We start from the raw sequence: 18,194 nt of genomic DNA, 5'->3' as shown, positions 1-18,194 counted from the left end.
CATAGGGCAAATCTGAGTAATACTTGAGCAGAAAATAAGTAGGACTTAATAATTAGGGAATTATTAGTAGGGAATGAGAGAGAGAATGACTTCCAGATAGATAACACTGGGTACATGGTAAATGGAGGTGTCATCCACTGTGTGAGTGGATGTGAGACAGATGCCCATTTCATTGGCTAAAACTTCACCATGATAAGTTCAGGTTTGGACATGGTTGAGGAACCTATAGGATATATTTATTTAAAGCTTGGAGGAGAAAACCATGTTATATTTGTACATATAGCTGTGAGCTAATATATATACATATATATATGTATGTATTATATATATATGTATGTATTAGCTGTATATATATGTATGTATATATATATATAGCTGTGAGCTAATATATATATACATACATATATATGTGTGTGTGTGTGTGTGTATATATATATGTATGTATGTATTAGCTGTGAGAAACATCAGTATATACGGAGTAAATGGAATTATTAGAATAGATATGATCATCCGGGGAGGGAGTGTAATGAGGAGAACAGATAACTGGTAACACAGAACTTCTGGGAAATACTAGCACCTAATGGCATGGATGAATGGAGGAAGAACAGCCCAAAGAAGGAGAATGATCAAAGTAATTAAGGAGAACCTGCAGAGTGGAAGTCAAAAGAGTGAGGAGAGTCAAAGGTTGGGAGTAATCAGCAGCTTCCAATGTGGATGTGTAGTGGGGATTGCCAAGTATGATAAGTGAAAAATGTCCATTAAACTGTAATTGTATGTTGTAAGTATATATTCTTATATGTTAATAAGTCATTGACCTTGTTAAACATAATTTAACAAGCTGCTTTTTGATGAGTAAATGAGAGATGGGGGAGTTGGAAAAGTGAATTTGAATTTCTTTTGAAATTTAAATATGAATTGTATAAAAACTGGGCAGAAATGAGTGGAGTTTGGTCTGGGAAGCGTTTTTGAAAAAAAGATACTCGGGGGATTCCTGGGTGGCTCAGTGGTTTCGCGCCTGCCTTTGGCCCAGGGCGCGATCCTGGAGTCCCGGGATCGAGTTCCGAGTCAGGCTCCCGGCATGGAGCCTGCTTCTCCCTCTGCCTGTGTCTCTGCCTCTCTCTCTCTCTCTCTCTCTCTCTCTCTCTCTCTCTCTATGTCTATCATAAATAAATAAAAATAAATCTTTAAAAAAAAAAGAAAAAAGAAAAAAAGATACTCGAACATGTTTATAGTCTAGGACAAAGGGACTGGTAGAGAGGGAATGGTTGAGCATATTGAAGGAAAGGTGACTGAAGTAATAATAAGGTATTGAAAAACTATGAAGTAAAAAAAAAAACTGTGAGGTAATAGGAACAATGGGTGGTGGTAAAATTTATCTTCTTTTGTAGGATATTCTTTGAAGTTTGAGAAAACAAATACGGATCTATCTACCTATTTTTATAGATAAGGGGATTGAAAATCAAGGCACATCACCCCTAAAACTTCACCCACCTCTCCCTTTCTTTTGGATAAAGATGGCGATGGTAATGGTTTAATGAAAGGCAGGCAGAGATTAAGAATCTGGAGAGAATTTTGAGGCTTTTAAGTAGTTACTGAGGCAAATATTTGAGAATGAGAACCTTAGTCAAGTGAGAGGATTGACAAGTATAATGGAGGTTGGACTCTAGAACGCTGTAGTGGCAGCAATCTTTGAAGATTTATGATTTTGCTCTAACAGTACTTGGAAATGTAGGTATGGAGTCAGCAGATTATAATATTATAGATTATAATATTGATCTAGGATTGGGCCTTTTTTTGGGTGGCTGTGTTGGGAATTTGGAGGTGAAAGCAATTGGAGAATGTTGAATAGCTAAGAGAATAGTTAAGGTTAGTCCATATCCATTATATTAGGTTCAGAAAGAGAAATGAGATGTAAGCTATATACACTAGAAGAAAATTGAGATCAATGTCTCTTTGACATTGAAGAACAGAAATGAGGTCATGAAGTTGGAACATGGTCAGGAAGTTGTGGCCATAGAGTAGGAGAGTTGAAATTTTTCATCTGGTACAATTTCAAGTGATTACAAGATCCTACGCGTGAGTGATTGAATAGGATGAGTAAAGGTCCAGGAATTAAGATGATATGAATATTTGAGGCTGTGCTCTTAATTCTCTATGTATTTTGTGTTTCCCAGGAAATTGGCAGAAATTGGGATTGAGAGAAAAACTAAATCAGGTCTCAAGTCTTCAGTGAATGAGGTAGGGGTTTATAGATGATAGCAACACAGAATAGAGGTTAGAATAAATGAGTGACATATTCCTCAAAGCAGCATGAAGTTTTTACATGATGGGGAGAGTTTTGGGGTGAAAAACCAGGAAGGAATCAATCTCTGTTGCTTGCCTAGCAGAATGGTCCTTATGTATCTGATAGTGTTAAGGAGGTATCATCATCTGTAAAGAGTGAACCAAATTTCACATCTGACTTGGAAATAGAGTGACTGTTTTGGAAAAAAGCTTAGGCCTGGAGCTGTGGTTCCAGATGATGAGTGGGATGTGGAAAAAGGGGTCATTAGTGGCAGGAGTTAGAGAATAAGAACAGAAAGGTTAGGGTGCCTTTCATCATTTTGTGATTGAAACTTAGGGAGATGAGAAACATGTTTGAAAGTGGTCTCAGATGGTGCAATACTGGTGCAAATTATTGAGAGTACCTGGTGGTTGCTGACTCTGTTTGAGCAAGATAGTGTGGTGTACTATAAGGTTTGCAGAGGGGCTTGTTAGGGCCTGATTCTAGGGAAAGGTTCTCTCTGGCTGTCTTAGAATGATTGGATCAAGCCAAAGGCTGTGGGTTAGATAGCTCCAGAATATTAATGGGCATTGTCTGGGTGCGGACTAATGCACCCTGCTCTGTGTAACATTTAGGCCCTTGGTAGAGTAAAAGAAGTGGTCCTTTGATATATCAATAGAAGAGCCCTATTGGAATATTGAAGTGAGCCTTCCTGAGTGTGTGTATTAGAGTGCAGTTCTTTATTTCTCACTTCATTCAACAAATATCTTAGAGCATATGTATCTTGGATACATCAATGAATAAAGCAGACAAACATCCTCACCTTGTGGAGCATACATTTTAGTGAGGGGGTGGAGGAAGACAAATAAAAATGAAAAATAAGTAAATTATTTAGTGTTTTAAAAGATGAGTGCTATGGATATGGAAAAAACATTCAGGAGAAGGAGTATTGGGAAAGGCTGGAATTTTATTTTATTTTTTTAAAGATTTATTTATTTTAGAGAAAGAGTGAACAGGTGCATGCATGAGTTAGGGGGAAGGGCAGAGGGTGAAGGAGAGAAGCAGACTTCCTGCTGAGCACAGCAATGTGGAGCTCAATCTCAAGACCCTGAGATCATGACCTGAGCCAAAATCAGGAATCAGATGCTTAACTGCTGAGCCACCCAGGCACCCCGAAAGGCTGCAATTTTAAATGTAATGGTTAGGGTAGGCCTGATTAAGTGACATTTGAACAAACATTTGAAGGAGAGGGGATGAGCCATGTGACTTTGTGGGAAAGGTATTCTTTCTAGATAGCAGAAACAGTGCAAAAAAAGGCCCTGAGGTGGGAGTGTGCCTGGTATGCTAAGGAATGAGGAGAGTCTCATAGGTCTGAAATGGGTTAAACAAGAATAATAGTGGGCAGTAGGACCGAATGTTAGAGTAAGAATGTGGCTAATTGAAGGTTTTTTTGTTGTTTTTTTTGTTTTTAGTTAAATTCTAGTTTATTATCAATAATACAGATTTATATTTTTAAATACATAGTTCTAATTATTTAAGTTTACCATGTTAAAATGTAATGAGCAACTAAAAAATGTAAGACTAAGAGTTTGAGTTGTAAAATGTATTATCATTTTGTTGAGGAATAATTTTTTAAGTTCTTTATCCTTAAGGTAGTAGTTTTCACTTCTTTACAGAATGATTTAGAACAAGTACTACGTCAAATTGGTGATAAAGACCAAAAGATCCAGAACCTTGAAGCCTTACTACAGAAAAGTAAAGAAAATATTTCCTTACTAGAAAAAGAAAGAGAAGATCTTTATGCAAAAATTCAGGCTGGTGAAGGAGAGACTGCTGTTCTTAACCAGTTACAAGAAAAAAACCACAACTTACAGGAACAAGTAAGCATGACAAATGATTCTGTTTCTAAAATTGGGTTTGTAAATCTTACTAAGTGCTTTATTTAAATGACTCTTCATTCTGGTAATTTTTAGTACTTTTTAAGTATTATTTTTTTTTGACAAATAACATCTCATTTACCTTAGAGGTAGTTGCTATTGTAGTAAAAGTAAGTTAGCATAATCTGACAAAGTTTCAGTTCATGTCCCAGCATGTAACTTTTTACCTGTGTGACCACAAGCAAATCATTTCACCTTGTCATCAGCTCATTAGAAAATTAGAGATGTTATTAACAGTGCATTCTTGCCTCATGGCATTTTGTGATGTTTTGAAAAAAGAATGAATAACAACGTATATTTATAAACTGAAAGTACTAATTGTTAGTTGTCACTATGTATTGGTTAATATGCAGGCTTACTAGTTACTTATATTTTGGTCATTATATGTCTGTGAAATACATAGCTAATAATAATTTTGGTAAGTTGCTTATATGTAGTTTAAGAGAAATTTACAAAATTTTACTTAATATATTTTCAAACTGAAAGAATTTATAGTTACTTTTTTGGAAGAATTGTCCAATAAGAGAGTTATAAGTATCTAAATGAGACCATTGTAAAACAAAACATCAATAGGTAATGGCACTTTTCTAATTCTTTTTAAGAGAATAAATAAAAACAAACCTATCTACTTGAGCTTCCTGCCTTGTTGGAGTAACAAATACCTATTTGGTCCTATCACCATAAATGACTAGAAAAGTAGGGAAAAAATGTGTAAAACCACCGCTTCCAGATACTGTACAATAAGCAGTGTGGGGCTTTGATTCAGGAGAAGCAAGGGAAGTGAACCTTTTGATCATTCTAGTTTCTGACTTGGAGACATTTTCCAGACTGTGGTGCAGGTTGGGGGGTTCCAGGGAGCACAGCAGTCCCACTGCAGTCAGGGGTGAGAGACGAGTTCACAAAGGGTGGGGCACCTCACCTGTGCAGGACAGACTATCAGAGAGGGGTGGGGCCAGGGGAGAGAGCAGCCCCAGCAGTCTACTGAGGTATTCACTTGGGTCCTTAGCTGGCTGCAGCACTTTGCATTGGCACGGTGGGATTCCGTGAGGCTGGGCCGTGAGCAGTTACTAGGAAGCTGCAAACTGAGACGTGGTCAGGACTGGGAGATGCTCAGGTTCCAGCAAGGGAATAAAGACGTAGTTGAACACTTGGGGGACATTTAGTAAAACCCCAGAAATGTCACACCATAGGAAACTAAACTGCCCTAGGGTAAAAGCTAGTGTACACCTGGCCTAATAAAGCATAAGAACAAGCCTCAAAAGGATCCAGCTGAACCTCATGTATATTAACTGCCTGCTAGAACAAAATTAAGTATTTTTGAAAGACGACAACAAAATCAAGACTTGTTCCATAAATATCAAAAAATTGCTGACGTTCAAAGAAGAAGAAAACATATATGGCTCTTAAAATATGCTTATAAGGGAAAAATTATAATAATGGAAATAGAAGTAGAGATGATAAAAAAAGAATTAAATAGAAACGTATAATTGAAACTTCATTGGATGGGCTTAATAAATTAACCAAATAGAAAGCAGTAGAGAACATTAAGACAAACCATTGAAACTGTCCAAGATGAAGCACAGAGAGAAAAAAAGGCTGGACTAAAAAACAAAACAAAACAAAAAAAAAACCAAAAATCCAAAACAAAAAAACTATGCTTTAGTGACCTGTGGGACAGGATCATGTAATCTAGTATACATATAATTGATGTAACAGAAGGATGGGGAGGAGAAAAAGATTTATTGAAATGATGGCTGAAAAAAATTTCAGTTCGATTAAAAATAATGAACCCACAGAGTCAAGAAACTCAATGAACTCTAAGCAAGGTACACCAAAGAAACATCACATAAATTGGATTTCATCTAAATTAAAATTGCTTGCATTTCAAAAGTTATCATGATAAAAGTAAAAGCCAAGCACAGACTAAGAGAAAATATTTGCAAAACATATAACTGACAATTCAGAAATATTCAGAATATATAAGGAACTCATTATTTAGATCAGTGATTGGGGCTAAAGATGAGTAGAGGGTACTGACTGCAAAGGGGCATAAGTAAACCTTTTGGGGTAATCGAAATGTTTTCCATCTGTGGCAATGGTTAAATGAGTGTATATATTTATTAAATCTCAAGCTGTGCGACTAAATTTGGTGAATTTTATTTCATGTGAATTATAGCTCTGTAGAGGTGGTTTTAAAAATAATAAAAATCTCTGAATTTGTTATAATTTTGAGTGCTTATTTTTGGAAAGATGTGAATAAATTAAAAAAAAATATGAGATAACTTATCATAAAGCACTTTAATATTCTCATGGTCCTTAAATTTTTTTGTTTTGTTTTGTTTTTTTAGTTCTTATTAAATCATTTGTGACCTTCATAATTAGAGTCTTGCTTATATGATAGGTAACTCAACTAACAGAGAAGCTGAAGAATCAGTCAGAAAGCCATAAACAAGCCCAGGAGAATTTGCATGACCAAGTACAAGAGCAGAAGGCACATCTTCGAGCTGCACAAGACCGTGTTCTTTCTTTAGAAACTAGTGTCAATGAATTGAATAGTCAATTAAATGAGAGCAAGGAGAAGGTCTCCCAGCTTGACATACAGGTAATGTTGAATTATGCAATTTAATGTGAGTTTGTCTGAATAAAACTTCTATTTAAGCCATCAAATATAAATTCTGTTTCTCTCTCCTTGTGTCTTTCTTTGTCCCTCATCTTCACCTCCCTCTCCCTCTTTCTACTTTACTTACTAGTGGAAAGACATTGGGAATAGGAATTAAATAAAGGTTGTGTTTAGACAGTTTGTTGAGCTTTTGTGTTTGCCTTTTTTGCTCTTTATGTTTTCTGGCAATCTAATCTGAAACCACCCGATCTTTTTTCTTTTCTTTCTTTCCTTTTTTTTTTTTTTTTTTCATGAAATCCTTGTTTTTTGTTTTTGTTTTTTTTTAATTCAAGTCATTTTCTATTATACCATTATATTTCTGTGTTAAAAACTTTTCGACTTTGATTTTTAGATTTTATTTTAAAGGTTTAATTAAAAAATCCCTTTTTATGTACTATTATATGATTTTAATATACATTCTTTCAGAGGCCAATATAGGTCTTGTTCAATGAATCAGTGATGATGGGATGGGAATTAAAGTATTTATTTTTCCATTCTTATTGTTGGTTTCTCATTCTATACTATAGTAGAGAAGGTTATAGAAACATTTCTAAGCCTTGATTTTATATTAGGAAAATAATTCAATTGGAAATAAGAAATATAAAATAATATAATAAGGGATACTTAATAACTTGGAAGAAGAGGATATATATTTGTAGATGAGTTGTATGTTAACCCAATATTTGGAGTCCAATTAGAGAGAGGGAGATGTGTTTTGGTGTCATGTAGGGGCATATATATCATCTTATATATCATGATAAACTTCATCATTTATGCAAACATTATTAGGAGTCTCTTTTCTCCTACTCATTCCTGTTTGAGGGATTATCACATACTTATTTTTCAATGTCTAAATCCTTACTTTTTTTTTTTTTTTGCCAAAGGACCTAGTTTTTAAAATAATTTAGTGACAGAAGCAATGTATATTCAAGCAAGGGGAAATCAAGAACTAAATATGAATTAAATGACTGGTCAATTTTGTTACAGATTAAAGCCAAAACTGAATTACTGCTATCAGCAGAAGCAGCAAAAACTGCTCAGAGAGCAGATCTTCAGAATCATTTGGACACAGCCCAAAATGCATTACAAGATAAACAGCAGGTAGGTAAACCTGATGCAGTTTCATCCGATAATGTAATGTTTTGTTAGATGAATTAATTGCATACATGTATAAAAGTGATTCTCAGTTTTATTAATGTCCTGATCAACTTGCTTTTTCCCTTTAATTTCTCCCTGATTTCAGAATCAGTTGAGTGTTGGATGCAGGAGTCAGACAGATGAAGATAAAAATTCATTTTTGTTTTTGATAAAGCTTAACTGGTGTGCACCTGTGGTTGGGCTTCTTAATATTATATTACTCTTTAGTATAGGCCATGGTGTGGAGCTGAAGTATCTACTCCTAATTGTTGAATTGTTGCATTCCATCAAGTGCCAATGATTGGGAAAGAGGGCCAGACTTTCACACCTGTTTTTAGTAGGTAATCTGGGCCATGACTTGGATATACTTACCACTTGGAAGCAGGAAAAGAGTACCACCATGTATTCCATTGCAGTAAGAGTTACTCTTTTACCTTGGGGGTAAGAATAAGGAGGGTTATAGGGAGTGCAGAAGTTACTTTTCTCAATACTGCTGATAAAATAAAAGCTTACTACTTTAGGGCCAAGATAAAAATACTGAAAGATATTTTTCATGTTTTACCAGACAGAAAGTTTTAAAATTTATACTTATTTTACAGGTAACACTGGTTGTTGGTCTAATTTTTTTTTAAAGCAGTGTAGTAATATATTAAGTGAACAAACTAAAAACTTTGTTTTCTATATTTTACCCTAAGCTTTAATCCCATTTTGCTCCTTGGATGGAATGTTTACTCTTAAATTTTGTATGTATCATACCAGAGTTTTATAAGCATTGAATAAATACATGTGTATACGTTTATATATAAACACATACACACAACACACACACACACACACTGCTATTTTTATGTACATAGAATTACTGTGTATGTATGTTCTATAACTTTACTCAAATTTTTGCTAAATATGTCTATTTTCTGAGCACGAGGTCAGTGCTAGAAACTGTAATAGAAAGAGTATTTATAAGAATAATCACATAAAAGTCTAACATTTTTCTGCCCAAAATATCACTAACAAAGTTTGAAAGCACATAGCAGAAGAATAAAACATTTTCTAAAATGTGTCTGATGAAGGGCTTAATATCCTTTTATTTAAAACACTTAGATAAGAATTAAGGAAACCTACAGAAAAAGTAAATGATCAAATATATGTTAGCAAATGTTCAAGTTCATTAAGAATCAATTGTAAATTAGTATAGTAACAGAAGATGCCCTTATTGAGGTAAGATGTCTGTGTTTAACACTAGAAGGTTTGGAGAGGGTGTAAAAGAATAAGCCATCTTCATACATTGCTGGTGGTTGGCTATGTTAGTTCAACCTTTTAATGATGGTAAGGAAAGCTGTTTGGCAATATTTTTCAAGAACTTTAGGATTTTTCATTCTTTAGCTCTTTTTAGTTCTTTATCCTAAGGGAATAATCCTAGCTTTTAGGGGATGCCTGGGTGGCTCAGTGGTTGAGCATCTGCCTTTGGCTCAGGGCGTTATTCTGGGATCCTGGGATCGAGTCCTGCACTGGGATCTCCACGGGGAACCTGCTTCTCCCTCTGCCTGTGTCTCTGCCTCTCTCTCTGTGTCTTTCATGAATAAATAAGTAAGATCTTAAAAAAAAAAGTCATAGCTTTTAGGATGCTCTTCACATTTCTGTTAATAAAATGAAGAAAGTTTATAGCAATCTAGGAATCTAATGCAGGACATTTGGCTAAAAAATGATCTGGATCAAATAAAATAGAAATTTATGCAGTCAAATATCATTATATTTTAGAAAATGATGTCACAATTTCATGATACATTTTTATGTTAAAGGTTAAAATAAAGCAGTATGTAAAGCAAGATTCTCTTCCTGTTTCAAAAGTATAAGACAAAGAAACAGAAAAGACTAAAAGGAAAATTATCAAAACATTAATAGTGACTATTTATGGGTGGTATTTACTACTGGTAATTTGTATTTTGTTCTTTCAGTGCCTCTAGATATTACAAATTAACAAGTTTAATATATGTAGTCACTGTTTTTAAATGTTATTTTTTAAAATGGCATCTTGAACACTGAAAACAATTATAAAAGCGTTACTTTATTATCAGCCTATTTAATATTGTTATATCTTTTGGCTCCTAGAATAATTCTTTCTAGAAAAGGTTATTGACTGGTTATGCATATAAACTTGGTAGCTCTTACTGTGTGCAGTTTCAGTTCAGGTCCTTTATACTGGTAAATACAACCTTTGATTCATTATTAGACTTATTTCTAGTCTTACTCCAATAGTTTCTTAAATAAAATTAGAATTTTCAATTTTACTTTGATGAAACATTTGGGCATACAATAAAGTAAACCTTCCTATTACTAAAGTTTTCTTCAATTGTGCTTGTCTATAGGAGTTATCTAAGATCACTACTCAGTTGGATCAGGTCACTACAAAGTTGCAGGATAAGCAAGAACATTGCAGTCAGCTGGAAAGTCATCTTAAAGAATATAAAGAGAAACACCTCTCTTTAGAACAAAAAACTGAAGAATTAGAAGGTCAAATTAAGGTTTGTATAAAAGATATCAAATTTACCTATATTTTCTGCTGCTGTAGTAATGGAAACTGATAACTAGAAGGAATTGAAGATTTAAAATTTGTAAACACGAGTGAAGTTGTGATATAAGACTTTAAATTATATGTAATATTCAAGTTTTATTTTTGAATTCCATCTTTAGTTCTAACTTGGTAGAGTTAGAACTACTAAATGGGTAGCTTTACAAATGGCAGCTTTAACATGTATACTAGTTCCTTTGTAATGTGTAACTAACTATTGCAAAGAAACAACCAACCAGGGATCTACTCTAATTATATAAACTTATCATTTTGTTGTTATGAAGCCTCTTCTGTTCCATCATTCCCATCTCTTTAGCTCCTATTCCAATATATATTTCACATATGACAGACTTCTTCCTTTTTTAAACTTAAAATTTATACCTTTTGAATTTTGTTTTTAGTTTAATGATAAGTTTATGCTGTGGTAAACTACTTCTTATTTTAACACGATTCCAAGTGAAAGTGTTGATTTACTAAAGAGATTAAATGACTAGACCTTTCAGAAGAGGATTTGACCTCAGTCCTTTTTCCTTTAAATGGGATCTACTATTAATTAACTATATCTCAAATGACTATGTATATGTAAGTTATATCTTCACAATCAGATGAAACACTTCTGTAGAACTACGTATATACATACACACACATACACTGATACAACATGGGAGAAGGTTTATGTTTACAATTCTGTTTAGGGATTTCTTTTTCTTTTCATTATGGTCAGTGATAATAGTAATGACAAATGACTTTTTGTAATGGTTGAAAAGAACAGAGACCATTTACTGAAAAGCATCTAATGAGAATTCTCTTCGGGTATCTTCTACAAGTAGTTATTTAGAACCAAGAATGTCTCATGTGATTAACATTTGGTAATTATTTTAGGAAGTATTCTATGTGTTTTATATAGCTGTTTTAAAATTTTACAGTTTATATCAAATATCCAGTATAAGTGTTGAGTAAGTGCCACAGATACAGAGGTTGGTTTATACAATATATAGGGTGCAAAACTATTACAACTGTATAAGAAAATGCCTTGCTCATCAATATTTAAACTTTATACTTAACAGCTTGATTTTGTAAATTTGTAAAAATACAGCTATATGTATGTGTATGAGACAGAAACTATACTATGAAGAACAGCCATCTCTAAACCAAGAACTTAAAGGTGCAAAACCAAGAATTTAACTGACTTTATATTTAGGGCCAATAGGTGTTAACGGGAGGGATAACATGACAACTACATTTTAGTTTTGGATATTTATAATTACATTGGTGTTGTTCACTGAATATAAAGGATAATATGTTTTAAGTGGGCCCATGTGTAAACCTGTTACCTAGTTTTTTCATACTTGAATTAATAACTTTTATTCAAATAATAGATATAATTATTTTAAGTTTATTCTCTTTAGAGTTAACGTTTAAAAGTAGAAACTTAGTGACTGCCTGTCATGTATAAAGCCTGCTGGTAGGTCCTCTGAAAGATTCCAAAATAAATAGTTCCTTTACTCAGTAATAGCTGGGAAGGAAAAATGTGTTTTTATTATATCATAAATATTGTATGGTTATTATTGTCAACACCAATGTAAATATAAACAAAAATGTTATATTTAATAACAGATGGATAATTATTGGCATTAAAATGGTTACTGTATTATATTTCTTCCATAGAAACTAGAAGCTGATACTCTTGAAGTTAAAGGAAGCAAGGAACAAGCTTTGCAGGAACTACAACTACAAAGACAGCTGAATACAGATTTAGAGCTTAGAGTCACAGAATTGAGTAAACAGCTTGAAATGGAGAAAGAAATGTAAGCTAATCTACTTTAAGGGAGAGGATTATAAACTAAGTATTAAAATCTTACGGTTTCAGTTTTGCTTTTGCAGTGCTTAAAGATTTATTAAATGTTTCTTATGTTGATTCTGTAAACTCTGATGTTAATATGAATGAGTGAAAAATAAAGCTGTCATAATATGGTTAAATTTACTATCACTAGAAAGGATTGAAAGTTTGGGTCATCTGGTCTCTTTTCAACAGTAATGTGGTACTCATTCCTCTGGGTTAAAACAATTGTTCTGAGTTATTCACTGATTTGAATAAGTTAATGTGAAAGTAACAAATAGAGGAGTATTTATATATATCACCCACGAACAATCAGGCTTCCTCTTTGAGGGACTATACCAAATATGGAATGTATACCTTTTTTTATTTTTTTTTATTTTTTATTTTTTATTTTATTTTTTTTAAATATTTTTAATTTTTTTAAAATTTTTATTTATTTATGATAGTTACAGAGAGAGAGAGAGGCAGAGACACAGGCAGAGGGAGAAGCAGGCTTCATGCACCGGGAGCCCGATGTGGGATTCGATCCCGGGTCTCCAGGATCGCGCCCTGGGCCAAAGGCAGGCGCCAAACCGCTGCGCCACCCAGGGATCCCACCTTTTTTTAAAATAAGAAATACTCTATTTAGCTTTGTGATGCATCTTGATAGATTGTATTTATGAGCACAAGGAAAACACCAGAATCAGTTTATCTTTTTAAAAATTATTATTATTATTATTTTTAAGGATATTATTTATTTATTCATGAGAGACACAGAGATAAGCAGAAACATAGGCAGAGGGAGAAGCAGGCTCCCCACAGGAAGCCTGAAGTGGACTCAAGCCCTGAACCGGGATCATGCCCTGGGCCAAAGGCAGATGCTCAACCATTGAGCCACCCAGGCTTCCCTTAAAAATTATTGAAGTAAAATTTACATACCATTAAATGCACAGATCTCACATACACAATTTGTTTGAGTTTTATTAAGTGTGTACTCAGTGTAATAATATGCGCCCCCTTCCCCACAAAATTTTTATTACTCATGGAGTTTCCTTGGGGTGCCGTTCTAGTCAAAACCTTGTAGATGCTATAGTTCTGATTTCAGTGTCTATACATTGATGTTGTGTAGTTTTGAATTGAAATCATATAGTATGTTTTGTTTTTTTTTTGTGACTGGCTTTTTTTCACTTACTGTACTGTTTTAAAAATTCATCCATGTAGTTGAATAAATATTGTTCCATTGAATGAATATACTATAATTTGTTTATCTAGTCTTTTGTTGGTGGGTATTTTTTGGGTTATTTGCATTTTTTGTCTGTTTGATAAAGGTGCTGTCAATATTCTTATATAAGCATTTTTGTGAAAGTTCAGAGTCATGGTGGGATAGATGTATGCTTAACTAACTGTATGAAAAACTACCAGACTTTTTCCCAAAGTGTCTGTACCATTTTATACTCCTACTGGGAATGTTTCAGTTGCATCATATCCTTGCCAGTATTTGGTGTTGTTAGTTTTTTAATTTTAGCTATTTATTGAATATTAAATGGTATCTTATTGTGGGCTTAATTTGCATTTCTTCATTTGTGAAGTGTAAATTATTTTGCCTATTAAAATTTTTTTCTCATTGGATCTTCTTACTATTCTTTGTGTATTCAAAATACTAATCCTTTTCCAGATAACCAGCCAGCTAACCAGACAGACAGCTAGATTATCAAGACATTTCCTAGCAGCTTTGCTTTACGTTTTTTTGGTAGTGTCTTTCAGTGAAAAAAAAAATTTTAATTCTGGTTGAATTCAATTTATTTGTTTTATTTTATGTTTAATGTTTTGTGTCTTTTCTAAGAAACTTCTGCCTATCCCCATGGTTTATGAAGAATTCTCTTATGGAAATTTTATAGTTTTAGTTTTTACATTTAAGTATAGGATCTGCCCTGAACTTATTTTTGTAAGAAGTATGAGATAGGGGTCCAGGATCATCTTTTTTTCCCGTTCATCATGAAGTTGTTCTAATACCATTTTTTGATAAAACTTCTTTCTCCCAATGAGTGGCCTTTGGTGCCTTTGTCAAAAGCAGTTTACCTAGTATATGTAGGTTTATTTATGGGTTCTATTCAGTTCCATTGGTCTATGTTCTGTGTGGTATCCTGCCAGCATGTTGATTTTTGTAGCTTTGTGGTATAGGTCTTGTTATATTGTATCAGCCCTCCAACTTAATTGTTTTTCAAGATTATCTTGAGTCTTTTAAGTTTATTGCTTTCCATATAAATTTTAATATTAACTTATCCATTTCTACAAATAAATTATTGGGTTTTGATTGGAATTACAATGAATCTGTAATTCAATTTGGGGAGAATTAATGTTTTAAGAATACAGAGTCTTCTAGTCCATGAACATGGTATATCTTTAGTATTTATGTTTTCTTTAATATCTCTCATCAACATTTTGTTGTTTTAAAAATAGGAATCCTAAATATCTTTTGTTAAATTTAATCCTAAATATTTTATGTTTTTCAATTTTATTGTAATTGGAATTGTTTTTAAAATTTTCTGATTTCTTGTGGCTTGTATAAAAAAGCAATTGAATCTTACTACCTTTAGCATTGTTAAATTCACATTTTTGTTTTGTAGAGTTTTTAGAATTTTCTAAATGGATAGCTTTGCTGTTTGTGAATTAGCAACAGTTTTACTTCTTTTTTTCTTCAATCTGTAGGCCTTTTGTGTTCATTAAAAAGTTTTTTTTTTTTTTTATTTACTGTTAGCTGACATCTACAGTGAACTTTTGAATAAAAAGATAGTGGATATTCTTGCATTGTTCCCAGGCCTTGATAGGAAACATGAAATATTTCATCATTCATTTTGAGGTTAGCTGTGTTTTTTTTTTGTTGTTGTTGTTGTTGTTTTCCCTAGATTCCTTTATCAGATTGAGGGCACTCCTATCCATACTAGTTTTGTTAAAACTTTTTTTGTCAACTTCTTTTTCTGTATCTATTGATCATATGATTTTTCTCCTTTATTCTGTTAATATGGTAAATTACATGGATTGTTTTTTTAAATAGTAAACCAATCTTGCTTTCCTGGGATAATTCCCACTTGATCATCTTGTATTATTCTTTTCATATATTGCTGTATTTGACTTGATAATACTTTGCTTAGAATTTTCTGTGCATTCATGGGGATTTGTTGGTCTGCAGTGTTCTTTAATATCAGCATCATAGTTTTGGAATCAAGGTTATGTCGGTCTTAAAAATAAATTGACAGTTTTCTTTCTTTCTGAAAGGGTTTGTGATAGGTATAATTTATTTTTTAAGTGTTTTATTGAATTCATCAATGAATCAACTGACCTGAAGTTCCCTCTGAGTTGTTTCTTAATTTGGAGTTCTATTTATTTAATAGATACAGAGCTATTAACTGTTTTCAAATATTTTACTCGAGTCAGTTTTGCTAATTTGTGTCTTTGAAGAAATTTGTCCATTTCATCTAAACTTCAAATTTATTGGTACAGTAAGATCATTACACTTTTAAGATCTGTAGTATCTGTAGTGATGTCTTTATTATTTACTCTGTTAATTTATGTTCTCTATCTTTTTCTTGATCAGTCTAACTTGGGGTTTATCAATTTTATAAAAAAAAACTTTTGATTTTGTCAAATTTTTTTAGATTAGAACTTTATTTATTTTTAAAAATTATTTTAAGTAAGCTCCATGCCCAATAGGGGCTCAAAACTCACAACCTGGAGATTAAGAGTTGCATGCTCTACCAACTGAGCCAGGCAGGCATCCCTGATTTTGTCAATTTTCTATTTCATTTATTTCTCATCTTTTCTTTAGTATTTTCTTCTGTCGACTTTGGTTTCAGTTTGTTCTTCTTTTTATAGCTTTTTAATGTGGAAGCTTCCCTGTGACTGTTCACCTTTTGTAGTATCTGTTTCATTTTCAGTTACTCACCCTCTTTGTAGTTTGTCAGGTTTCTGCAGGTGATTATTATATGTCGTAGTATAGCATGACACTTTTTCAACAGATAGAATAAATTACCTTGAGGAAGATTGTCTTTTCCCATTTGCACTAAGTGCTTAATGGGCTTATGACAACTCTGAGTATAAGGGTAGGTTAGTTTAGAAGATACTAGGATCTAAGAGATTCAGTGATATATGAAAATTCAGATGTCCTTGGTGGCAGAAGGGGTGTGTGCCTGCAGACATAACCCATATTTTTATAAAAGTGCTGAGATGGAGCATCTTTTCTTACTTCTAAGGTAGAATTAGTCTCTTGCTTAGCTTGTTCTTGATGCTTGCACTGGGTCTTTCCATAAGATCTTCAGTGGACACATACTTACCAGAATTTTGGTGGATAAAAATCAGTTCCACTCCATTCATCTGGATATATCTTCAAAGGAGGGCTTATGACTAGTCACATTTCAGTAGACTTTACCTTTAAAGGCCAAATAGGCCACTCTGAGTTGACAGACTTGATCTGTGTCAAGGGTATGAAGGTTTTTGACTCTCAGTAGTAAAAATGGAAGCTGAGAGCCTTGGAAAGATATCCTTTAGGGAAATGAAATAAAAACCCATCAGATTGATGATAATTAAGTTGTTTGACACCTTTATGGTTTTTGTCTTTGTTTGGGAGTGATGATAAAAAAAATTTCTTGTATTATTTCTAGTGAAATAAGTCCTGATACTTTGAGGATATAGAAGTGCATTGTATGGCATTCCTTCTCACTGTTAGCATCATGGTTTAGGGTGCATAGGTATTTGGGGAGCACATGTGATCCCTTATATCATCCCCTGAGTAATTTAATTAAATTAATTTACTTCTGGAACCCAGTCATCAGTCCATGAAGATCACTTCCAAGTTGGTTCTTGTTCTTCTTCCCAAGGCCCTGTAATCCCAAAGGTGCTTCCATTTCTAACGGGCTCAATGTAAATGGGCCCATTTCTATTGTATGTTCTAATCTTATGTTTAGAACTCACTTAGGCTTCCCTATCATGTTGAGATAGGGAAACCTTTTAATACTAAAGTCTTTTTTTTTTTTTTGTCTGTATACTTTATGGAAATGTTTTGTTTTATTTTTATTTTTTGTGTGGAATATTGTATTTCTCCTGTACTACCTTGGAAAAAAGGACTAGGTAAACACATCTGGGTTTGTCTAAACTTTACCCCTGATCCCAGGGCTCAGCCCAAAGAACAGGGTAAAGTTTCCCCTTTTATCAAGCCCACTTCCATCTGTGTATCCAACTCTACTTCCAACTGTGATCTTACAATATATTTTCATTAGTGTATAGTGTAATGTACTTTCTAATATCCTTTGTGATTTTATTCTTTGATACATGGAGTATTTAGAAGTATGTTGTTTACTTCCCAAGTATTTGGAGCTTTTCTTGATAGCTGTTACGTCTAATTTAATTCTACTGTGAACAGAGAACATACTCTGTAAAATTTAGACTTTTCATATGGTCTTATCACCCAGTGTATGGTTTATCTTGGTTAATTTTCCATGTGTACCAATGTATATTCTCTGTTGGATGAAGTGTTTTATAAATATCAACTAGGCAAGGTGATTAATAATACTTAGAAAAAGGTTTTTTTCTTTTTTTTTTTTTTTTTTTGACTATAGTTGACACACAATGTTACATTAGTTTCAGGTATATAGCATAGTGATTCAGCATCTCTATGTGTTCTGCTAAGCTCACCACAATGGTAGCTACCATCTGTCACCAGACAACACTATTACAATACCATTGACCAGGTTCCCTATTTTGTATTTTTTTGTTCCCTTGATTTATTCATTCCAGATAATGTTTAACTTTCA

General features: G+C 33.2%; 1 protein-coding gene across 4 annotated transcripts in view; it reads left to right on the top strand.

Moving 5' to 3' along the window:
* Nucleotides 1-18,194, top strand: part of EEA1 (early endosome antigen 1) — a 112,066-nt gene that overhangs the window by 65,246 nt on the left and 28,626 nt on the right. For all 4 annotated transcript variants that reach the window (XM_072773064.1, XM_072773065.1, XM_072773063.1 and 1 more), the window contains 5 exons: nucleotides 3,940-4,143; nucleotides 6,602-6,802; nucleotides 7,847-7,960; nucleotides 10,366-10,521; nucleotides 12,237-12,376. In XM_072773064.1, coding sequence (XP_072629165.1) covers nucleotides 3,940-4,143; nucleotides 6,602-6,802; nucleotides 7,847-7,960; nucleotides 10,366-10,521; nucleotides 12,237-12,376 — 815 coding nt within the window. The remainder of the gene's footprint in view (nucleotides 1-3,939; nucleotides 4,144-6,601; nucleotides 6,803-7,846; nucleotides 7,961-10,365; nucleotides 10,522-12,236; nucleotides 12,377-18,194) is intronic.

This window comes from Canis lupus, chromosome 13, assembly GCF_048164855.1.
Source record: "Canis lupus baileyi chromosome 13, mCanLup2.hap1, whole genome shotgun sequence".
In the NCBI taxonomy this organism is placed as follows: Eukaryota; Metazoa; Chordata; class Mammalia; order Carnivora; family Canidae; genus Canis; species Canis lupus.
The sequence above is the reverse complement of the archived record's forward strand: the minus strand, read 5'-3'. Positions and strand labels throughout refer to the sequence as shown.